Genomic DNA, 24,851 nt, shown 5'->3' with positions numbered 1-24,851 from the left:
CTGCGTTCTGAGAGTTGCTTCCGCCTGAAACGCTATTCTTTCTCGTTTACTGGGCTGCACTGTTCTCTGTATTTGGATGTTTGCGTATGAAACTTGAAGACAACAACAGCAACAAAATCTGCAAAAAAGTCCTTGAAGTTGAAGAGGCAACTCGACAAAACCCCCCAAAACAAGATGCTTGTCCTACTTGACTATAGTATATTTCTATTTCACCGTTGTTTTTTAAAATATTTGATTCTATTATGTCATTGTTTCGAAATGATGACCTGCGTTGTTGGTTGGATTGTTCTCTCTCGACGTTTTACTGCAAAACATGTTGCAGAAATAAATATAGAAAAGGGTTGTTTCATTCAAATGAGACGAAACGGTGAGTCCAGCAAACTTTGCATTCTACGCGCAACCGCACTGGTTATAGGCTATACTACACCATGTACAGATATAGACATACATATATATTTTTTTATATTTTACTTGAAAGACATTCTGCAGTCTGTTATTGGTTGCCCTTTAATAAAAAAGAAACAAAAGAAGGGATTCCCAGAATTCGTTTTTTACGTGCAGACAGGCACTTCTTGTATGAAGTGGCTTGACAACGCCCATATGCGGCTGGCAACAGCAGTGCCAAACTCTTTCTTTTATATTCCTATATATATATATATAGCTAAAGCAAATAGTAAAAAGGCGCTAAAGCTTTTCGTCTTTTTCTTATTTTTTTTTTGTATATCCCAAGTTTGTTTCTTTCTCTGTGAACGCTAGTTTGAGAGTCGCGCAGTCGACGGAGCGTCAAACTCGTCTATTAATGGCGTCGTCAAGTATATAGTACATAGACAGCAGCAATATGGAGTATCTACAAATAAAAGAAGAGGAAAAAACAAAAAAAGGCCATATAGCCCATCCGCAGGAATGCTCTGTCTCGGCCATTCCGTGTGTCTGGGCTCCATTGTGTATAGCCTTATAGACATCATCCGGCAGCAGATATATATCTCTCTCTACCAGTTCGTAAAAAAACAAAAGACAACTTTTTTGCGTGTTTTACAACGTTTTTTTTGTATGCACATAATGGAATCAACAGAATATAAGGAGAGTTTATGAAGCGAATGCGCGGCTGATTTCTATATTCATACAATATATCTATATACCATAATATAGCGAAATTGTTTACAGTAAAATGTCCAGGACTTATGCACACACAAAAAAAGAGGAAAAGCTCTGAAGCGTTTCTTCAAATGATTTCATCCGGGAGAAATCTAAGAGGCTTGTATTATGCATATAGCATGTTTGCTGCTTAGACTATATGATTTCGGACGCAGCGAGTTACGTGTTTAAACTTTAGCTATATATACACAATGTGTAGACCAGTATAGGCCTACTCAATTTCCATTTGGCGATGTAGAAACAGATTGTTCCTTGCCATTTTCCTTCCACATATATTTTTCACGCTGATCGTGTTGTCTATATTATAAAATAGTGGATATATATGTACAGAATCCCGCCACTGTGGGAAACAATCTGCTCGCATCTAAATCATATTTTCTTAATCAACTCTGACTGCTAGCCCCACTGATTGGGGACGTAGGAAAAGAAAAGAAAACAAAACAACAGCAGTTATTTAAAGACGCAAACTATGTAGGCTGTGCGCGTAGCGAATACTGATTCGATCGCCTTTTCCCATTACACAGCAGATTGCGCTTAGACTAAAAATTAGGATTTGAAACAACAACAACAAAAATAAGCGGGTCGTCGAAATGGAGGTGGAAGGAAACCCACTAAATGCGGGTTCCAAGTAGCTACTTTCAATAATATAAATACGTAAAATGCTATTGGAAGCTGTAATGTTGTTCGATACGAATGCGAAACAGGAAGAAAAGCTTCCGCATTTATTGGTTCCATATATACAGACGACTGCTACATCCTGTTTTAGACGTCTAGACTAACTGTTTTAATACTTAATGCGCATCTTTTGCGAGCTTTAGGCTATAAAATAGCAATAAGTTGCTCGACGCCCTTTATTTATTTTTTTGCTGTTCCGGCCGTGATTCTTGTATATAGCAAGCCGAATGAGTGTTAATGGATGATGAATGTTAACGAGCTGTTAACAAGACGGTGTTGTTGCGCCAGCCGAAATTGTTTCTTCATCAGCTCTTTGTTTATTAAATATATGTAATACAGAGGCTTGTGTTCTTTATACGTATATATAGTTTTGGCATTCTGGCGGCGATAATCCTACGATAAAAAGCGGTAGACTTATATACGTTTAAAGAAAAAAAAAGCACTTTAATCTTGTAGTTTGTGATATTATTGTTTTGGCCGCCATGCAGGCGTATTCAATTTCCCGAAATACTGCGGAAACTGAGCCAACGGAATAGCGCGAATAAAGATCGCATTGTTTCCACGGATACATACACGAAGTGAACCAGTTAATGAAAGGCTATACCGTCTCTATATACCAAACAAAATAAGAAAATACTCACAACCAAAATACGCTCGCGTTTCTTCTCGAGGAACACAGCACCGAATGTGGAAGTCTGGCGAGGCAACGTCATTCGTTACGCACAATATGTTCTTTAATTGAAATATGGAATATTCCATAATGGTTACTGCTAAACCGAATGACGGATCGACTTTCTCTGGTACTGATTTTTATCTGCGCGTCTCCGACAACCGTAAGAGATGTAGAAAAAACAACAACAACTGCATTCCTTCCTTTGCTGTTTATTCAACGTTTTATCGACGAAAACGAAATACATATAACAAACTATTTTTTATTATGGAAGAGGGGACGGGGGAGTAGCATATAGAGAAACGGAGTTGTTGTATGTGAAAGTTACATAGTAAAAGGAGAAAACAGTCTCGATTTGTAGAATAAACACGGACCTGGTTTTTTAGGGGCGGGGGAGTTTTCTTCTGCCTGAAATATGAATAAGAATGTGGGCGACGTTGATGCTATAAGGGAAGTGTTCTTTTACCGGAGCGTCTGTTCCGATCGATGTGTTGATGGAGACATCGGCCTAAAAAGCTGTCCAAGTCGTTACACGACATTTGCGTTTGACGTGGCGCGAGCGACAGGTCATACATAAAAGAGGAACACAAGAGCTATATACAGTTTCATTAACTCCAAAAAGAACAGTAAATATCTAGAATCGTGGTTTGCCGGTTGCGAGTTTGTTAAGAGATGTGTTCCTCATTTAATATATTCCAACCACAAATACTACTGGGATTGAACGAGAAAATCAAATAAGCCGATAAACAAGAATAATCTCAAATGTTTTTCGGATTACCTGTAGAGACGGGCAGGATGGATAATATTAGACATCAACTTCAACGATCAACGTTAAACAAGGCTCGTTTCAATTTGCCTTCTCTTAATGATCCTGCTCATTTCACAATTACCCTGAGAATGTTATGCAACACCATTAGTCATCAGTACAATAAACGCTGCATCCCCTGTACGCACAAGTTTACTTGGATGTATTTCTGGCAACTCGACATTTCGCACACAATTGGAGCAAAGCTCATATGATTCGTGCAGCTGACTTTGTCCCAACAGTTCCTCCTAGTTAGTTACACATTCATACAGGTAGCTAAAATTTAGTATTGCACCCGCTTGCTGATTAGTTGCGTCCGACAAGAGTATACTATAGTTAAGTAAATTGCATATGCTGGTAGATTGCACAACTTCGCCATCCTTCGTCATTTGCATTCAGGATGAGGTGGCAAGTTAGCACAACGGTCACGTCACCGTGTGTGTACATAAGAAAATGTTAGCAAGACGTCAGCCATAATACAAACGTGTTTACTTTTATACGCGGTAGCGTGCTTAACATGTTAGCACTTGGAACACAAAGTCACTTATTGTATTGTCAGTATACGCGTGATTGAGCGGAATAACTTGTTCCGATATCCTGTGCTAGTCGAAGCACGAAGATCTTTCATAAAATATGACAGTTTGCAGTTTAATTTCATGTACAGTACATCATGAGGACTAAATTATGCTTTTAAAATGTCAAATATGGAAGCTGATTAACGTAAATACGCTCGTGTCCGTCGGCTTAACGATGAAAAGTAGGCCCAACAACTGTAATTACGTCATCGCTTGGCATTGGCATTTGATTGGAATCTTGAATAATTTACCGAAAACTTTCAGCTGTTGTATCGCATTTTCTTTTAAAGCCCGTTTTTCATCCGACGCTTATTGGTGGCGAAACTGGTCTCAGCGCGTGGCTCAACATATAAATGAATACTTTCAATGCTCTTTCAGCAAGTAAGTTGGAGACCAAACGTAACTGCATGGTGGTAGCAAGCAGCTGGCTTGCAATTGGATCGAAATAAAAGTTGACTATACGCTTTAAAAATCTTTAGAGAATGCTCTTGTTTTACACAACGTAGAGTTGTTGCCATTTGCTCCAGTGTCCATCTGGTCTCCGCCGCGGCTGAAATATTTTTTTAAAGGAGTCGAATTTTTATTGGGATTGTGTTCAGTTTGTTAACTCTTCTTTATATTATTTTGTAATGCGCTCGGTCTTGTCAGTAGTGGTTGCAAAAACTAGGGATGCACAGATGTCTTACAACATGTTGTTCAGTAAAAACCTGAATTATCAGCGTTGACAGTAAGTCCGGTGTATTGTCATTATGTAATCAGAGCACTGTTAGATGGAGGACTCGAACTGTAAATTTGTGGCCAATACCATGTATAAGTGAATACCGTTACTCAGAAGGCATTGGAGCAATTCTTAAGTGCCGTTCGTAACCGGCATTTAGTAAACAAATTTTATCTATGCGTATTTGTTTATCATCAATGCCCTTATCCTGATTGCGATATGCGATACATTATGATAACGTGTACGTTGACCGCTTAGTGGCCAGGGATTTAGAAATTTCACAAGGCAAACGCCCTCTGTTATGTAATTGAGACGTGGACTTTGCGTCGTCTGCTAGTGTGGCAATACAAGTGAAGTTTGCCGTTATACTTCAAATTTCCCATCACATGAGGGTAACTATTCTCTATAAATATCTATTTAAGTTATTGTAGTTTACGCCCCCATCTCGAAGCAACTTGTACACGTCTTCATTCTCTGCACTTTCAGATTTATTCAAAATGACTACATCAGCAGACGTGGCGCTAAACAAAAATGAAACAGATTACGAATTACTTTATACCACAAAAGTTAACGGCGTGATACCTATCCACAAGTACAAGTCGAAGAAATCTGCACTAAAAGTAATCCTTGCGGAAGTTGATGGGCCAGTGGTTAACGGGTACTTTGTTTTGGCTACGGAAGCTCATGATGACGATGGTCTTCCTCACACATTGGAACATCTAATTTTTCTTGGATCAGAGTCATACCCCTACAAAGGCATGCTCGATATTCTTGCAAACCGCTGTTTGGCTTCAGGAACAAATGGTATTTTGTTTTCTTGAAATTAAATTTAGATCAAGTTTCTAATCTTCTAAAATTTCCTTGCAGCTTGGACCGATGTTGATCACACATGTTATACTATGACAACTGCTGGTAGTGAAGGGTTTTTGGCTCTTTTACCTATTTATGTTGACCACATTCTTAACCCCTTGTTAACGGACTCTGGCTTCATAACTGAAGTACACCACGTCAATGGTGAAGGTGAAGATTCAGGTGTGGTGTACTGTGAAATGCAAGGCTGTGAAAATACGGGTGAGACTAGACTCCACAATAGCATGTTAAAGGCCATGTATCCTGGCCATTGCGGGTACAAGTCAGTCACAGGTGGTCTTCTGAAAAATCTCAGGGAAAGTACAACCAATGAAAAGGTTCGCAAATACCACAAAGCTTTTTACCGAACAGAAAACTTGGTACTGGTCATCACGGGTCGTGTGGAAGCCTCGCAAGTTTTCCAGGCTTTAAAGCCCGTTGAAGATACTATTATTGCAAAATACAAAAAGAGCCAAACGCCATTTAGCCGGCCATGGCAAAGTGCAGTCCCACCCCTCATGGAATCTATCGATCAACTTATACCTTACCCTTGCGAAGAGGAAGAGAAAGGCATGGTATGGCTAGCATGGAGAGGACCCTCTTGTGTATATCAGCTGTACGAAACGTGTGCTCTGATGATGCTTATGGAATACCTAACCGACACGGCCGTCAGCCCATTGCAAAAGACTTATGTCGAAACTACCGACCCGCTGGCAAGCAAAGTAGGCTATTCCTTCATCGAGAACTCCGAGTCGATCGTCTATTTAGCGTTTGAAAACGTACCTGTCAACAAATTGGGCGAAATTCAACCCAAGTTATTTAGTGTTATGGAACCATACGGGAATGGGAGTGAACCTTTGGACATGAAACGTATGCAGCTGGTTATTAGAAGAAGGATGCTAGAGCAATTGAGTCACCTCGAGAACAACCCTCATGATACTGTAGCCTTCATGGCTGTTGGTGACATTCTCTATGGCCGAAGGTAGGCATTTATTTTGCAGTGAACATCAATACTGTTAAACTGTCTCTTGTGTCATTTTTAGCCATGAAGATTTTCGCCGCCGAGTGAATCCTATGGAAGATCTAAAAGCTTTAGCTAAAGAAAGTCCTAGTTTTTGGAACGATCTAATCCTGCGTTATATACTCGGTCGTCCCTGCGTTTTGACTCAAGGTGGGTAACTTATCGTAACCTCACGAATTATTCCTCGTACGCTCGAATAACTTTGGCTCATTTGTAGGTATGCCTTCCAAGAATGAAATGGAAGCGTATACTACTCAGGAATTAGAACGATTAGAAACTCAACGAAGTAGTCTTGGAAGTGAGGGATTAGCAATGAAAGCGGAGGAACTCGCTGGTGCTTTAGAACACAACGATCGCCAAGCTCCTGTAGATCTCATCATGTCCGTTCCTATTCCGGACATTAATTCTATTAGTTATCATTCAATTCAACGATATTGTAATCGCGGGGAAATAGTGGGATGTAGCCGCTTTTCAGGAGATCTTGAAAGAATTCCTGTACGATTTCAATTGGACGATGTTAAGACTCAATTCGTTTACCTCTACGCTCTGATGGACACCTCGTTAATTCCCAGTGATCAGCGTCTTTACTTGCCACTCTTGATGAACTGCCTCCCAGAGTCTGCAATAATGCGCAATGGCAAATTAGTTTCATATGAGTAAGTTTTGGTTAGTTGCGATTTTCACTGATGGTTTTTGCGAATTAAACGTGCCTTTGTAACGCAGGACTGTTGTTGCCCAGCTGAGTGGTGACACTGTTAAGACCCATTCCGCTTTGGGCGTGGATGCCTCGGATGCAGATCACTTTTTCTGTGGCTCATACTGCAACGTGGCCGTTCTCATGCTTCAGCTGGAACGAGAAAAGTACACCGAAGGCATTTGCTGGCTGAGCGATCTATTGCGGCAAACTGTTTTCACCGCAGAACGTGTTAAAGTTATTGCCTCGAAAATGGCTAACGATGTCGCTCGCATCAAACGCAAAGGAAACAAAATGGCGTTGGCACTGATTCGCAATTTGGTCTTCGACGGGAAGAGCAATCATGCTCACTGTTCACTGATCCGGCAACAGCATTTCCTCCACAAATTAGTAGAAGAATTGAACCGTTCACCGGAGCGGATTATCCGCGCCTTGACGGACTTGCGAGATGCCATCACTAGCCCGAATTGCCTCACTATCCATATGGCAGCTGAAATAGAGAGTCTTCCTGATGATGCCATTTCGTTGTGGAATACTCATATGTTTGCAGATTGGCAAGCAACTCAAAGTGCCAACGCAGATAACGATGGGCTGATAAACCTTGTTGCTGATTACCAATTATTGAAGGAGGTGTCATCAGCTAGCCCGATGGGTGCTGCTCTATGTCTAGGAGCGGTTGAATCTTGCTTCCTTATCCAGGCTGTCCGCAGCATTGATGATATCCAGCATCCAGATCTAGCAGCTGTTCTGGTCGCCTTGCAATACCTGGGTCAGCTAGAAGGACCTTTTTGGCGCAACCTTCGTGCACAAGGTCTAGTGTACGGTTATAACTTGAATTTAAAAGTTAGCGAAGGGCTGCTCTACTTATCACTGTATCGAGCTTCACACCCAGTAGTGGCATTCAAAGAGGCCCGCAGGTATCAGTCTCGTCAGCCAATTCAGTTTGATGGTTTGAATTTAATTGTTTTTCTTTCTAATTCTGTGTTTTAGCATCCTTGAAAATCATGCCAGGAGTGACACTGATGATGTCTGGGAATTGAGTCTGCTTGAATCAGCAAGGAGCTCACTCATTTTTGAATTGGTCGAGCGGGAGAAGACTGTAGGAGACGCAGTGCACCAGTCTGTTCGCTCTTACCTGTCAAATGCATCAGCCGATTACAACCGACAACTGATCCACCGTGTTGCTGCTGTTACTATGGAACAAATGCGACGAGCCTTTCGGCTGCATCTCACTGCCCTGCTGGATACTGAACATTGTCGATGCTCTATTATTTGTCATCCCTCGAAGCTGGATGAATTGGTAACAGGCATCAACGCCTTGGGCCAACCAGTCCATGGGTACACGTCAATGGAAGATTGCCCGTTGGGCCAATCGTGCTAGATTAATCTTTTCTTTCATCCCTTTGAACGCAACTGTGTGTTCGCCCCTTTCTGTTTCATCCTGAGTCACTGATTTTCCGCTTTTCTAGACCATCTTTTTTGTGTGTGTGTGTCAGTGCAATCGAGGATCGAAAACAAACTTACTAGTTCCCATTTTATGACAGACAATACTTCATGATTTTCTTTAGTTTGGTCTCATACGCTGCAACAATAGATTGCTAACGAGATGACGCATAAGTTAATTCACTACTTTGCAAGAGTTTTTCTTATTCTTGGTAGGAATGGTTGGGAAATTGGGTTCACCAAGGAAAGTTTTTCTTTTTACCGTGATCGCAACACATTCATTGGGCCGTTGAACTTGCCTACGTCATTCTCTGTTATGTTGGCATCGTGCCAAAAAATGTCTTGTCGGCTCCGCTTTGTCTCGTTCTTCTGAAAGGGGATTGCCAGAGAAAGGAGTTGCCAAGCAGGAAAAAATTTAGCCAAATAATTAGCAAAATTAGAGCACTCGCTATGGTCTAGAAATAATTCTTTTACTCTATGCCCTCTAAGGATAAATGTAGGTCACGTCTAAAGGCTATATTCGTTTGGTTTTTTTATTATTCATATTCTCCATTTTCTTCATTTTTTGTAGCCTCAAAGGACAACACCGTGCAAAAACATTGCAAATCATTTCGGAGAACCTTGTTGCCAAAGAAAATTTATCCATTCGTTATTCTAAGCCGAGGCATGAACAGTCACGCTAGCCATGTTTTGACCTACATGGCAACAAGGCTCCTCCTCCGAACATCATGCGATAGTCCCGTTCACTTCACTTGACGTCAGTGTTGAGAATAGTGGCCAATCGCATGTCGTTTGGGCAAACTGTAAGGGTAGAAAAAACAATAAAAGATAAAAAGGAAAGTACACGTGCAAAAAAGCAGACGAAAACGTGATTTGCGAGTCTCGTTGACGTTGCAACTCACGTCGGCAACATTTGAGGGATAGCAGCGAACTCGAGCAGGTTAACCCAATTCAGTTCGCCAAGCAGTTGATAGAAAAACTTTTTGTTTGTGTGTTTGTTTTTCACAATCAAGTGCAACATCATGTGGCGGTCTGTTTCCTGTCTTGGTCATCCTCAAATTTTAAGGAACTTGAAACATACGAAAAGAGTCATACTCGTTGCTAGGTGCAGAAAAACGCCGGGCCGCTACTTCCAGACGACTGTTACACGCTGGGCTGATATCACCCCGAACCGTCCTTCATCCGCAGTGGAAGCTTCAGTTCTGTCGTACAAGCACGAACAGAAAGCAACCGAACCTGCAGCTTTGATTGTTGTTAAAAAGCCGCCATTAAGCAAGAGGATTCTAGATGAATTGGTGCATTACTATCATGGCTTTCGTTTGTTGTTTATCAATATCGGTATATCGGGGAGTTTGCTCATGCGCGTTCTTCGCGGCGAGACTCTCTCCCGACGAGAGAAGAAGCAACTTGTCACAACAACATCAGATGTTTTCCGTCTTGTGCCCTTCTCCGTTTTCATAATCGTTCCCTTTATGGAACTTGCATTGCCCATTTTTCTTAAACTTTTTCCAAACATGTTACCTTCTACCTTTCAGACAGCCAACGACCGAGAAGTTAAATTCAAAACAACGCTCAAAGTCAAATTAGAAATGGCCAAATTTTTGCAACAGACGCTGGATGAAATGGCACTTACGGGCAGCGGTCATCAAAGTAAGACAGCCAAGGATTTCGCAAGATTTTTTCAGAAAATTAGAAGCTCCGGTCAACAGGCGTCCAACGAAGAAATTTTACGTTTCTCTAAGCTTTTTGAAGACGAGATCACTTTGGATTCTCTTAGTCGTCCCCAACTGACTGCGCTCTGTCGCGTACTGGAAATTGCTCCAATTGGCACAAATAACCTGCTACGTTTTCAATTACGAATGAAATTGCGCCGATTGGCAGCTGACGATAAATTAATTCTCAAAGAAGGAATTGGCTCCCTCACCATCTCTGAATTACAGGCGGCCTGTCGCGAACGTGGCATGAGATCTCTTGGAGGTATAATTTCTTTCGTGTACACGTTTTTCTTTAACTTTTTTATCAAGAAATTTTTATTTAACAGTCAGCGAGATTCGTCTTAAATCGCAATTATTTCAATGGCTGGACCTCAGTATGGGTGGTAAAGTCCCTCCTTCGCTACTGCTCTTATCTCGAGCGCTATATTTACCTGAAAATGTTTCTGCTACCGAACAACTCCAAGCAACAATTGCTTCTTTACCAGATTCACTTGTTGCTCAAACCAGCGACGTCATTAATCATCGACGAGGGAAGGTTAATAATCAAGCTCGCATCGAGGCTCTTCGGGTAGAACAGGCCAAAATCCACGAAGAACGGAAGGAATTTTGCGCTAGTAAATTTGATTTCGACAGCAAAAAGCTGACATTAGCTGACGCTGCACTTTTGGAAAACGCCCTGGAGGGTGTCGGTGTACAGCGAAAAAGACTGTTAGTCGCTAAAGGGGATCTGACTGACCTGAAAGAAGAAATGGCTGATTACAGGGAGGATATTCAAGAACTGGAGGATCTTTTGAGATCTCCAGAACGTCAGCGTCTAGTTCTGCGTGAATCTAAGGCTGCCCGTCGTCTTTCCCGTACTGTTAATCGAATGATTGCAACACTAGAAAACCATATAGATGGATCTGCGTCCCCAGAAAGAGAGTCATTCACGAACGAAGAGATGGTCTCCATCGAAGAGCTGATTGCATCCATTCGCCGGATTAATGCCATAGATAACTCTGCAAATCTTCAAACCATTGTTCATATCTTGGATCACATTGACATGGATCGTGATGGAGTTATCACCGTAGAAGAGGTTATGAAGGTAAAACTTGAGAATCATTTGTTTAATTTTTTTTTTATCCGGATTTTTAATCTAAAAAATTCTATTTAATAGGTAATCGAACTTCTAGAAGAGGAGGGAATAAATTTAACTGAAAAACAAATGACAGAGTTGCTGGGCGTTGTTAATAAAGAAGAATTCATTGAAATGGAAAAGAAAATTGAAAAGACTTTGGGACAATTTGTTGATAAGGTGGAAAAGGATACGAATAATTTAGCCATCCACTCTTTCCCAACAAGAGACACGAAACATATAAGCGTTAAACAGATACCGGTAGAGGATACGAAAGTTCAAGTCCTGCGAGAAAAGTTGAAAACGGTTCAGGATCACAAAGCGCTGGAGGTAGCCGAAATTGAAAGAATCCTATCGCTAGTGACCCAGCTGAAAACTCTGTATGCCGATGACGTTGTGCCGAGAAAACAAGATCCGGACATTAAATCCGTTTTATTTAGAGCGAAAGCAAGCAGTTCTCCTGGTTTAAATCCATAAATCCATACAGGTATTGAAGACACAAGTGTTTAAAATGAACGTGATTTTTTAAACAGCTAGAAAATGTTGTAAGAATTTTCAAGTTTTAATTTCTCGAGATCTTATTCACAACGCCAATTTCATTCAAATCATGTTACAAAAGTATTGCACTTCAAATTTTGATTTAGTTTTCCATGTCAGGACATAAAACGTTTATTGTTCCTTAATCCAACCGTTTTGTTTTGTTTGTTTACAGGTGTAAATATGTTAGATGCTCCTTTGCTTTGGCCAACGTATTATCGTCTCAAAAAAGACACATTCTTCCGAGAACAGAACACTCTTTTGCCCCTAGATCGCTGAATCGCGGCAGGATCGTGAATGTGTAAAATTACCTCGCTACCAGTTATTTTATAAATGTCAATCAGTGTAATTAAACCGAATGTCTCATTTTTATTATTTGGTTGCAAATTTGTAATATCATTTGAAGTTGTAATATAAGACTACATTTTTCATTCTTAATCACCAATACTTTTTAATTGCTGTGTTTGTTTAAAAAAAAATATTACTCCGAAAATTAAGTCTAGACATTGGGAATTCGAATTCAAGAGTGCTTTATAACCATGACACACATTGAATCGAGATCAAAACATTAGATATCCATCATGTGTCGAATTTTTTAAAGGGCATCTCTTAGAATTAAATAAAAACACACACGTTATACTCAAAATTAAACGCTGATTCCGGCCGCAATATTAGTTTTCCCGTTAATTATGTCGTTTTTTAATAAAACGCAATCGTAGTAGTTATAGCGCAAATGCCTTTTGAAGTGTAACTAGTAAATAAGAAGTGCCACATAAAAAAAAGTGCATTTTTGTGATTTTCGTTCAATTTTGAATCTAAATCATGTATATTTTTCTACATTAATGAGTATTTTAAAAGAAAATAAATGGGACCAACGTGTTTTGCTGGCGCGCCAGCACTGCCCTTCCGTTTTTAACGTTTATTAAAAAAATTATAAGCCTTACGTTAAAAAGAGCTTGCGTATCGTGATTGTGGTTTAATTACAAATCAAAATCATGTATTATAAACTAAATCTAAAATTTTTCCAAAAATGAAAAGTGGGAATGCTATATATAGCCTTCTTATTTTCGTCAAAATCCTCAAAAATCGACATCTCTTAGAATTTAATAGAACAAACACGTTATACTCAAAATTAAACTCTGATTCCAGCTGGAATATTAGTTTCAACATTAATTATGTCGTTTTGCAATAAAACGTAATCGTAGTAGTTATAGCGCAAATGCCTTTTAAAGGGTAACTAGTAAAAAACTAGAAGAGCCACCTAAAAACAAAGTGCATTTTTGTGATCTTCGTTTAATTTTGAATCTAAATCATGTATATTTTTCTATATTAATGAGTATTTTAAAAAAAAATAAATAAGACCAACGTGTTTTATGCCAGCAATAGCGCTACATTTCCTACGTATTTTTTTAATGATAAGCATCACGTTAAAAAAAACTTGCGTATCGTGATTGTGGTTTAATAACGAATCAAAATCACGTATTATTAACTAAATCTAAAATCTATAAAAAAATGAAAAAGTGTAAAGGCTATAGCCTTATTATTTTCGTTAAAATCTGCAAAAATCAATATTTTAGAAATCAATAAAAAAACACAAGCGCACCTTATATTCAAAATTAAGTGCTGATTCCGGCTGGAATTTTTTATTTAATCTTGTATAGTTTTCTATATTTCAGAGTATTTTAAAAGAAAATGAAAAAAGTTTGGCTTATTTGGTCGGGCTGAATTTATTTATTTTTATTTAAATTTACACAAAATAATTACCTAATTACCTGTTGGAATGCATTAAAAATTATATGTTTTGATTAAAATGTAACGCGGAAAAATTATTAGTTATATATACATATATATAGGCTATTATATTAATAAGACTAAGTCTTATTAATGGCTCCCATCCTTGGTTTACAGAGACGAGCTAGATTTCGAAATCGTTCCTACCAACCAGGTTCCCCAATCACTGCTGGAATCCCCTGGTAGATGTGGATATATCTCAAGTATGCCTGGTGTGCGTTTTCGTTTTTTGGGCGTAGGAAGTAAGTTAAATTTTGATTACATATTTAGAAAGTAAAATCTTAATCAGATAATTTTGTTTTTCAGCCGACCAGAATAAATAAAGGATGATGGCCCTCAACGTGCTTGTTGATGAGGTTGAGTACTTGTTTGGTTATAATCCTCAACCACACAGAAAACGTAAAATATTTATGAATATATGGACAAGACCTTCTGGTATCAGCAGAAGCAGGCATCAACCATCTTTAAGTCTACATCAGATGTTTTAATTAAATATCGTAGGTTCGTTGACATAGATGATGGATCACTGCTGGTAAGCAAAAAGTTTATTCACTTAATTTTCACCAAACGCAACGCTTTTCTTGTTAGATATTTAGGGATTTCCCCGCTAAGTATCCCCACATCATAGAGGCAACGATGAGGGAAAAACTTCTTGACAAGTTTTCTCAAGCTCTATTGTTGTTGGCGAAACGAACTGGGAATTCCCAACTGCACCAATGGTAAGATTCAGGTATATAAATTTATTTTTATTACTAGTGCAAGTTATTTTTTAAAAATTTCTATTGATAGATTGTATGACTGCATTGATTTTGATTATGCACCTGATGCCTGCGATTTATAAAGTTAAAAAAGTAGGTTTTGATTCAAAGTTGGGGCAATTATTTCACTTCATCAAGGTATTATGGTTTTCTATTACATATTGGAAACGGTAAAAGCTAATTTTTTATCTATGCAGGAAAATGAAAACATTTCAACGGTAGCACAACAAAAAGATGTGGTTTACCACAAGCAGCCTTTTCTTATAGTTGTGGGAACTAACCAACATCATGTTACCTATTTTCTGGTAGCTGACCAGACGGCAATACCGGTTTGTTGTGACTGTTATACGGCATTTAACTGCTTGTTCGCCAGCTTTTTTGTCTTTGGTCTTGAATATACGTCGTATCTTGAAAAGTTTTTTTATTTTTTCGAACAATATGTTTACGGTATTTTTCCAAACAAAGGCAAAATCAACGCTAGCAACCAGGATTTCGTAAACACACTAGATGACATCGCTTTAAAAGTTCTACGTTCACCAAGCAACGAGTAATATTTTCCCATTTTTTTTATTTTTTTTGTGGCTCTTTTTTTTTTCATTGTTTTCAGCATTTCTTCATAGAAGTTTAGCCCTCATTTGTTTTAACAAGGTAATGTAGAGTAACGTCATTTCTAAAACGGATGATTTGGTACTGTAACCAAGCAATTTATAACATGTTCCCTGGGTACTCGCTATTGTCAACCAAATTTGTTTTGTTTTTCATTGTTTTTCTTCGCTGTTTTTTTTTCTTTTTGGTTAAGTATTTTCCATTTAAAATACAGCTCTGGTTTTCTGAATTCAAATTTTATTTCTTTATTATACGTTCGAAAACCCCACTTATATTCCACGTATTGGGGTAGTATTTGGTGCACGAAACCGCACGAAAGTGTGCTAAATTTGAGTACACTTTCATACTCCCCACTTAGGCCCCACTAATTTACCCACGAATTGGTGTACAGTTTATGGGTAGACTTAGGTCCACAATACCCATAAGTGTACTGGTACACTTAAATATAAGTGTAGTCATTCGTGTACCACTACACTAATTTGAGGGGTAGGGGAGACTGGAGTAAGCCGGGACGGTTTTCGTTTTCCCCCTATATCTCCCAAACTAATCATTAAATTAATTTATTATTTTGTTTTTATGTATTCCATAAGGTAATGTACCCCCCGTATTTTTTACATAATTTAATAATAAACCATTTTCCCATATAAGACCTTTAAAGTTTTCTTAGATTTGTGGGAGGAGCCTATTTTGAGGGGTAAGTGAGGACACTAGGGTTGGTGGTGAGGGACGTCCTCCGTTTTCGCCTTAAAATTCATTAAAAAAATTTGTAAAAATTGAAATAGCGTCCCACTGCATAGACTCTATAAGTTAATAAATGTTTCAATTTGATTATTGTGTAAATAAAAATTTGTTCTTATATGATAAAAAACTCTTATTACAAGATAGGTGGGGGTTGGGCTTATTGTAATCGATTAATTTGCTGAATAATCGATTGCTTGTTATCATTGTAAGGAACAGTAATTGCGTCATGAGCTCGGTGATGATTGATGGGCTTGAACGCCAAACCCGCCCACTAATGTCCCATTTTAGTCAAAAACTGCTGTCCCGATTTCCCGATAAAGACTATTTTTTTAAAACGTTAATATTATCTACAGTAATTGATCGAAAATTATAATGTTTGACTTTAACAATAAAGAAATGATTAAGCTTGATTTCCATATTAAATTTACATGCCATTTGCGATTATTTTTTTCTAGAAACATCAAATGGCGGAGACAAAAATTAAATTAACTAAAAAAAACCGTTTTTTTAACCAACCAAATTTCATGCCAAAGTAGATTGTATGTATCTAAATAACATACTAAAAAAATTTTAATTTTATTAAAATCTACTATTTTTCCCCCTACTGTCCCTCATGACCCGGTGTCCCGGCATACTCCAGTCTTCCCTACCCCACTAAATAGGTGGGGACTTACATTTTCCCACTTACAAGTGGGCCTAAGTGGGGTTCAAATTTTTTTCCGTGTAGTCGCCAGACGCACATTGAAAAGAATACCACTAACTTTTTATTGCACCACCGTTACGGATACAAACAGCGCTTGTTATTATAAGTCTGCACTCCGACAGTGTCGGGTTGAAACGCCGTTATTCCAGACCTTAGACCTACTTAAATAAATAATCCGTAACAGCATATATGCTAAATGTTCAAGTATACGAGTTTGTACAGGAATCAGTAGGGCCTAGTAAGTTTGTACTTTTTTGTGTAAACGGTGGTTACAAGTTTTGTGGCTCGAAGATCACAGCAGACAAAGTATAGATTACTTATTAGCGATGTTAATACTGAGCGCTGTCTCCCGCCCGCTGGGTGGTGGGTTTGTTAACGTAGGTCTTTGAGTTTCCTTTCGGTATGTGTCTAGCACGCTTGGTAGAACGAAAGTATCCATCCGTCAAGTGTAAAAAACATCAAGGGCTACTCGATTCATCAATGGTTTCATCCGGCACGTTTGGTTCGCAATTGACATTCATTTTACTAAAAATTTCCCAATCCGTATACGACCGAATTGATAACTTCCCACATAGCAAGGGGTAATCTTTAAGACATCCCAAGGATATCCGGTAGTCCAAAAGACATCCCGGACTAAAAAACGATTTCCATAGGATATCTTGTCCGGGATACTTTGGGACAAGGACATGCCTGACAAAAAAAAATATGTCTTTAAGATTTCTTGTCAGGCCTACTATTGGGACAAGACAAAAGAAGACTATAAAAGGATGTATTTAAGATGTCCTACCGGGGATACTTTGGGACAAGGACATGCCTGACCAAAAAAGATGTCTTTAAGATGTCCCGTCAGGCCTACTTTTTGGACAAGACAAAAGACGACCAAAAAAAGGATGTCTTGAAGACGTCTTACCGGGGATACTTTAGGACAAGGGCATGCCCGACCAACAAAAAAATATATCTTTTGGATGTCTTGTCGGGGATACTTTGGGACAGGGACATGCCTGACAAAAAAATATGTCTTTAAGATGTCCCGTCAGGCCTACTATTGGGACAAGATAAAGGAAGACTAGAAAAGGATGTCTTTAAGATGTCCTGCCGGGGATACTTTAGAACAAGGGCATGCCTGACAAAAAAAAAGATGTATTTTAGATGTCCTGTCAAGAATACTTTTGGACAAGGCCTTTTCGGACTACAAACAGATGTCTTAAAGATGTCCTATCGGGGATACTTTTGGACAAGGCAGTGAATGACCTAAAAAAGTTGTCTGTAAGATGTCTTGTCAAGGATTCTTTTGGACAAGGCAGTTTTTGACTATGGAAAGATGTCTTTAAGATGTCCGCTCAGGACTACCTTGGGAGAAGACTGACTCACTGACTGCCTCGCTGGTCGACTGGTTACTCGACTGGCTTCTGGTGAAGTTTGTCCGTCTTTTATACGGCAAAACAGAGAGTCTAATTTTAATTCAAATGAGGTCAGGCGTGTTCAAAAATATAAGGTCGGCGGAAGAAGACTGGCTTTACCGTTAGAGTAATAAAAGTAGAAAGTGGGTCATTCGGGGTAACAAATTTGGGGTCAAAACAGGGCAATGGCTAGAAGATACGGGCAATAAAATCAACACGTTAAATTTTACCGTTTGAATTTTGATTTGGTTGGTGGATCAATACAATATATCCCTATTGTACTACCCAGGATATCCATAGTACAACATTTGGTACCATGGATGTCCATAGGACGTCAGAAGCCGACATCCTTTGAACATCCTATATATATCCCAATGGTACTCCCCAGGATATCCCACGCCTGACGTTCAAGGTATGTCCTGCAAGTGACTGCCAAAGGTTTAACGTAAAAGAAAATAAATAAGAATACTTGAGCTTTGGTTAGACTTGAACGTCTGACCCATAGATTCGCAGACTTGTCTCCTATCACTGTGTCACTACATATATTACAAGACGTACAAAATCATCATATAAATGACTTTACATGGAGTATGAGAGCTTGTTTTGGGGACCATGAATGTCCATAGGACGTCAGAGGACTATTTTGGGAAAATGCTATCGAAGACTAAAAAAGGATGTTTTTAAGATGTCCAGCTATGCCTACTCTAGGACAAGGCGGTTCTAAGACCAAAAAAAGATGTCTTTAGGATGTCCGCTCAAAGACTAACTCGGGACACAATAGAAAGACTTAAATAAGACGTTTGCAAGACGTCCAAGATCAGGCTATTTCAGGACAACTGAACAAGGGCAAAACTGGGTCAGAAAAAGATGTCTTTAAGAGGTCTAAACAAGGCGAATTCAGGACAACTTCACCAATGAACTTGAAGACTTAAAAAAAGATTAGGATGTCCGCTCAAAGACTAACTCGGGACATAACACAAAAATTAAAATAAGACGTCCGTAAGACGTATAGTCTGGAATGGCTTTACCCAAAAGTATCCCCTGAAGGACATCTTAAAGACATCTTTCTATAGTCCGAAATGGCCTTATCCAAAAGTATCCCCGACAGGACATCTTAAAGACATCTCTTTTAGGTCTTCCACTGCCTTGGCCAAAAGACCGTTGACGCAGCTAGCTGCCACAACAGTTTGTGAACAAAATGACGGGTAAAAATCGTGTTTAAATTGCAGTATGGTAGCAAACAAGTGCGTTTCATGTATAAAAGGTAATCATTTTATTGCTTTTTATTTGGGTAAAAGGGACAGGAACGAATGCATTTTGCCCTAGCACTGGCTGCGCCTAACGTGATTTTTCTTTTTAATGTATATAGAGTCAAGCAAAATGACACCATATGGAGTTTGGTCTACGTCACAGCCAGGAGAAAGCTGCTCCAAAATTGCAAATGTCTCTAGTATGGCTAAATCCCAAGCATGTCAATGCCTTCGACTTCCCAAGAGACAAATGGCGCTCATTTGAAACGAAAAACAACGCTGATAGGTAAGAATTTTAAAGATCATTAACACATTAATGGATTTGAAACGAATAGAATTTAAAATTTTAGGCCTGCCTTTGAAACGATTGTCTTTTGAAAGACAAGTATTGAGACACTTTGCAAGTATGAAAAAATAATTTAGGCATGCCAAAATTATGTTTTTTTAATTTGCTATTTTGTATTGCAGACCAAAATCGTTATTTACGAGTGATAACGAGGGATTTGGCTGACATAAAAGCCGAACAACGGGATTTGTAGCGGCTTTTGTTAGGCAAGCAATCTTTGGGGAACATTGAACCAAACAAAAACGGGGAATAACGCCAACCTGTGTTTCAAAAACACGTCAGTCTTCCCTTGAAAACGAAGTGTTGCGGTTTGTCGGCCGGCGAGCGGTTTCGGCCGAACGAATGGCTGGGGAAAGGGCCAGTATTAACTACTAGAATAATACACGACTAACAAATGACTAGAGAAACACAAGTATATTCAACACTTACGCGAGGGTAGCCAGCAAATACAGCAAAGCCCTCCCTTAAGGTCCAGTACTCACACACGTGAGACGAGATGACGTTACGTACACACACGTCAGTACACATACATACTGCGGACTCCCTCTCTCTCTGGGCTGCTTGCGCCCTCTAGTCGGTCTACACAAGGGCCTCGGGGTACAGACATCAAAAGGGGAGGAAGGGGTAAGGGGACAGATGGGCCGTCTGCTACAGAAGGGAGACTTCCAACATTTTGAGGAAGTATTGCTGAAACCTGACATCCGAAACAATCTGGTACGGCCCAACTAATGTTATGGAGCTTTAGAAATGGCTCTACATGAGTGAAATAGTTGCAGCAGGACATCATTAATATTTTTCGTTTCAGGTGGAGATTCTCCGTAGCTTCTTTAAGAAAAACGTCGAAGATACTGTTAGAAGAACTTGGCGGAAGGTGATATCAAATGAGTTGATGCAAACCTACACCAGGAGTGGAACACCAAAACCCAACAGTGGGAAGGAGCAGGGCCTAACAGTGAAAGGTTCTAGATTGCTGTATGCGGTAACGCAAGCAGTCAAACATTGAGAATTTGGCAACACATCTAACCCCCGTATTTAACAGATTTCCCAGGTGTTTATAAGAAAGACAGTGGACAGGTTAAAGAACAGCTCACAAAAAAAAGTGAAGTGGATATATGTCCTTCTATATCTACTTGATTCTGTATAGGCCGCATGGCCCCCGCATTTTGTTTATGTACACTGCCGGACTCAAGAATACATTTTTTGACACGAGATGATTTTGTTATACGCCTTTTTAAAGCAATTAAGGACTATTTAGAGATGTCTTTAAGATATCCTGTCGGGGACACTTATGGACCAAATTGCAAATGTCTCTAGTATGGCTGAATCCCAAGCATGTCAACGACTTCGACTTCCCAAGAGACAAATGGCGCTCATTTGAAAAGGAAAACAACGCTGCTAGGTAAGAATTTTTTAGATCATTAACACACTAATGGATTTGAAACGAATGGAATTTAAAATTTTAGGCCTGCCTTTGAAACGATTGTCTTTTGAAAGACAAGTATTGAGACACTTTGCAAGTATGAAAAAATAATTTAGGCATACCAAAATTATGTTTTTTTAATTTGCTATTTTGTATTGCAGACCAAAATCGTTATTTACGAGTGATAACGAGGGATTTGGCTGACATAAAAGCCGAACAACGGGATTTGTGGCGGCTTTTGTTAAGCAAGCAATCTTTGGGGAACATTGAACCAAACAAAAACGGGGAATAACGCCATCCTGTGTTTCAAAAACACGTCAGTCTTCCCTTGAAAACGAAGTGTTGCGGTTTGTCGGCCGGCGAGCGGTTTCGGCCGACGGCCAAGGGGACAGATGGGCCGTCTGCTACAGAAGGGAGACTTCCAACATTTTGAGGAAGTATTGCTGAAACCTGACATCCGAAACAATCTGGTACGGCCCAACTAATGTTATGGAGCTTTAGAAATGGCTCTACATGAGTGAAATAGTTGCAGCAGGACATCATTAATATTTTTCGTTTCAGGTGGAGATTCTCCGTAGCTTCTTTAAGAAAAACGTCGAAGATACTGTTAGAAGAACTTGGCGGAAGGTGATATCAAATGAGTTGATGAAAACCTACACCAGGAGTGGAACACCAAAACCCAACAGTGGGAAGGAGAAGGGCCTAACAGTGTTACGTTAAGAGTACGGGGATTTACTCAAAAAAAAAAAAAAAAAAAAAAAAAAAAAAAATTTTTTCCCCCCCAAAAAAAAAAAAAAAAAAAAAAAAACAGTGAAAGGTTCTAGATTGCTGTATGCGGTAACGCAAGTAGTCAAACATTGAGAATTTGGCAACACATCTATCCCCCGTATTTAACAGATTTCCCAGGTGTTTATAAGAAAGACAGTGGACAGGTTAAAGAACAGCTCACAAAAAGAAGTGAAGTGGATATATGTCCTTCTATATTTACTTGATTCTGTATAGGCCACATGGCCCCCGCATTTTGTTTATGTACACTGCCGGACTCAAGAATACATTTTTTGACACGAGATGATTTTGTTATACGCCTTTTTAAAGCAATTAAGGACTATTTAGAGATGTCTTTAAGATATCCTGTCGGGGACACTTATGGACCAAATTGCAAATGTCTCTAGTATGGCTGAATCCCAAGCATGTCAATGCCTTCGACTTCCCAAGAGACAAATGGCGCTCATTTGAAAAGGAAAACAACGCTGCTAGGTAAGAATTTTTTAGATCATTAACACACTAATGGATTTGAAACGAATGGAATTTAAAATTTTAGGCCTGCCTTTGAAACGATTGTCTTTTGAAAGACAAGTATTGAGACACTTTGCAAGTATGAAAAAATAATTTAGGCATACCAAAATTTTGTTTTTTTAATTTGCTATTTTGTATTGCAGACCAAAATCGTTATTTACGAGTGATAACGAGGGATTTGGCTGACATAAAAGCCGAACAACGGGATTTGTGGCGGCTTTTGTTAAGCAAGCAATCTTTGGGGAACATTGAACCAAACAAAAACGGGGAAAAACGCCATCCTGTGTTTCAAAAACACGTCAGTCTTCCCTTGAAAACGAAGTGTTGCGGTTTGTCGGCCGGCGAGCGGTTTCGGCCGACGGCCAAGGGGACAGATGGGCCGTCTGCTACATAAGGGAGACTTCCAACATTTTGAGGAAGTATTGCTGAAACCTGACATCCGAAACAATCTGGTACGGCCCAACTAATGTTATGGAGCTTTAGAAATGGCTCTACATGAGTGAAATAGTTGCAGCAGGACATCATTAATATTTTTCGTTTCAGGTGGAGATTCTCCGTAGCTTCTTTAAGAAAAACGCCGAAGATACTGTTAGAAGAACTTGGCGGAAGGTGATATCAAATGAGTTGATGCAAACCTACACCAGGAGTGGAACACCAAAACCCAACAGTGGGAAGGAGAAGGGCTTAACAGTGTTACGTTCGTAACGAGTACGCTGGGATTTACTCTAGAAAGAGCAATTAAATAATTCAACGAAATAGTTGTATTCCGTCCCTGCACTTGGGATTCGCACAGTTACGCAAAAAAGGGGAACACGCAAAAAAGGAATGGAAAATAGTCCGCGAGGGGAAGCCAGCATTAAGCAAAGCGCCCTCCTATGGTCCTGTCGCTCAGACGGTTTACCCTCTACTGCCTCTTACAACAGGTAGACAAAGGCGTCTGGCTAATTGACCCGCCATCTGGCAGAGACCAACACATAATTAGGGATGGGGATATTGGCGGGAGATACAATTGTAACACAGTGAAAGGTTCTAGATTGCTGTATGCGGTAACGCAAGTAGTCAAACATGGAGAATTTGGCAACACATCTTTCCCCCGTATTTAACAGATTTCCCAGGTGTTTATAAGAAAGACAGTGGACAGGTTAAAGAACAGCTCACAAAAAGAAGTGAAGTGGATATATGTCCTTCTATATTTACTTGATTTTGTATAGGCCGCATGGCCCCCGAATTTTGTTTATGTACACTGCCGGACTCAAGAATACATTTTTTGACACTAGATGATTTTGTTATACGCCTTTTTAAAGCAATTAAGGACTATTTTGAGATGTCTTTAAGATGTCCGGTCGGGGACCCTTATGGACAAAGAAATCCAGGACTATATAAAGATGTCTTTAAGATGTCCTCTAAGGGATAGTTATGGACAAAGCAATTTAGGACTATATAGAGATGTCTAAGATGTCCTGGTAGGGGAAACTTATGGAGAAAGCAATTAAGGCCTATGTAAAGATGTAAAGATGTCTTTAAGATATCCTCTAAGGGATTTTTATGAACAAAGCAATTTAGGACTATATAGAGATGTCTTTAAGATGTCCTGTAGGGGACACTTATGAAGAAAGCAATCAAGTACGATATAAAGATGTCTTTAAGATGTACTGTAGGGGACAATTATGGAGAAAGCAGTTAAGGACAATATAAAGATTTTTTAAAGATGTCCTATAAGGGATACTTATGGACAAAGCAATTTAGGGCTATTTAGAGATGTCTTTAAGATGTCCTGTAGGGGACGCTTATGGAAAAAGAAATTAAGGACTATATAAAGATGTCTTTAAGATGTCCTCTAAAGGATAGTTATAGACAAAGCAATTTAGGACTATGTAGAGATGTCTTTAAGATGTCCGGTAGGGAACACTTATAGATAAAGCAATTTAGGATTATATAGCGAGATGTCTTCAAGATGTTCGTCCAGGACTACCTTTGGATAAAGCTATCGAAGATTAAAAAAGAATTCTTAAATATAATCCACGAGCAAGACTAAATCGGGACAATGATACTAAATAAGTAACAAATCCATAGGTAAGTTCAATAAGTACTGTGATTTGATTATTTTTATACTGAAGTGGCGCAGTGGTTAGGATACTAAGCTAGGAAGTCAGAGGTCTGCAGTGCAGTTCTAATCCAACAATCTGTGTAAATGAAATGTCTTGTCTTTATATAAGTCTAAAAATATATGTCTAAGTGTCTTAATACTGTAAAAAAATATATGTTAAGCGTACTTATACACGTTCCATATACATTACCAGCATGCATCATCAGGCAGATGAATTAAGAACTGGCAAATGGACCGAATTAGTAATAAGACAACAATCCCGCAAACATTAAGAAATTTTTTGTGATGACAAACAGATGGTTTTAAGAAGTCAGAAAGATATCATGGATGTGTCTTAAGGAAATCTTTAAGATGGAAAAAAATCTTTGGTGAATCAGAAAGATGACCTAAAGATATCTTCAAGAAGTCAGAAAGATATCATTGAGATGTCTTTATAAAATCTTTAAGATGTCCAAAAAATAT

At 39.1% G+C, this 24,851-nt stretch overlaps 2 protein-coding genes across 2 annotated transcripts; both read left to right on the top strand.

The window, feature by feature from the left end:
- The first annotated feature begins 4,831 nt into the window (after positions 1-4,831).
- LOC116932762 (uncharacterized protein C05D11.1) lies at positions 4,832-8,772 on the top strand. The gene is made up of 7 exons (XM_032940590.2): positions 4,832-4,990; positions 5,085-5,402; positions 5,466-6,429; positions 6,491-6,618; positions 6,686-7,124; positions 7,192-8,079; positions 8,153-8,772. The coding sequence occupies exons 2-7, from the start codon at positions 5,096-5,098 to the stop codon at positions 8,541-8,543; spliced, it is 3,117 nt and encodes a 1,038-aa protein (XP_032796481.2). The 5' UTR covers positions 4,832-4,990; positions 5,085-5,095; the 3' UTR covers positions 8,544-8,772.
- Positions 8,773-9,194: 422 nt separating this feature from the next.
- LOC116932763 (mitochondrial proton/calcium exchanger protein) lies at positions 9,195-12,409 on the top strand. The gene is made up of 4 exons (XM_032940591.2): positions 9,195-10,582; positions 10,647-11,404; positions 11,477-11,921; positions 12,147-12,409. Exons 1-3 carry the CDS (start codon positions 9,628-9,630, stop codon positions 11,909-11,911), a joined length of 2,148 nt encoding a protein of 715 aa, XP_032796482.2. The 5' UTR covers positions 9,195-9,627; the 3' UTR covers positions 11,912-11,921; positions 12,147-12,409.
- The last annotated feature ends 12,442 nt before the right edge of the window (positions 12,410-24,851 follow it).

The sequence above is a fragment of the Daphnia magna genome, linkage group LG10 (genome assembly GCF_020631705.1).
Source record: "Daphnia magna isolate NIES linkage group LG10, ASM2063170v1.1, whole genome shotgun sequence".
Lineage (NCBI taxonomy): Eukaryota > Metazoa > Arthropoda > Branchiopoda > Diplostraca > Daphniidae > Daphnia > Daphnia magna.
This window is presented reverse-complemented; position numbering and strand designations above follow the sequence as displayed.

Coding starts and splice junctions, on each gene's coding strand:
- LOC116932762 (XM_032940590.2), top strand. CDS start 5,096: ATGACTACATCAGCAGACGTGGCGCTAAACAAAAATGAAACAGATTAC. Junction 5,403..5,465: donor TTTGGCTTCAGGAACAAATG/GTATTTTGTTTT, acceptor ATTTCCTTGCAG/CTTGGACCGATGTTGATCAC. Junction 6,430..6,490: donor GACATTCTCTATGGCCGAAG/GTAGGCATTTAT, acceptor TGTCATTTTTAG/CCATGAAGATTTTCGCCGCC.
- LOC116932763 (XM_032940591.2), top strand. CDS start 9,628: ATGTGGCGGTCTGTTTCCTGTCTTGGTCATCCTCAAATTTTAAGGAAC. Junction 10,583..10,646: donor TGGCATGAGATCTCTTGGAG/GTATAATTTCTT, acceptor TTTATTTAACAG/TCAGCGAGATTCGTCTTAAA. Junction 11,405..11,476: donor CCGTAGAAGAGGTTATGAAG/GTAAAACTTGAG, acceptor TCTATTTAATAG/GTAATCGAACTTCTAGAAGA.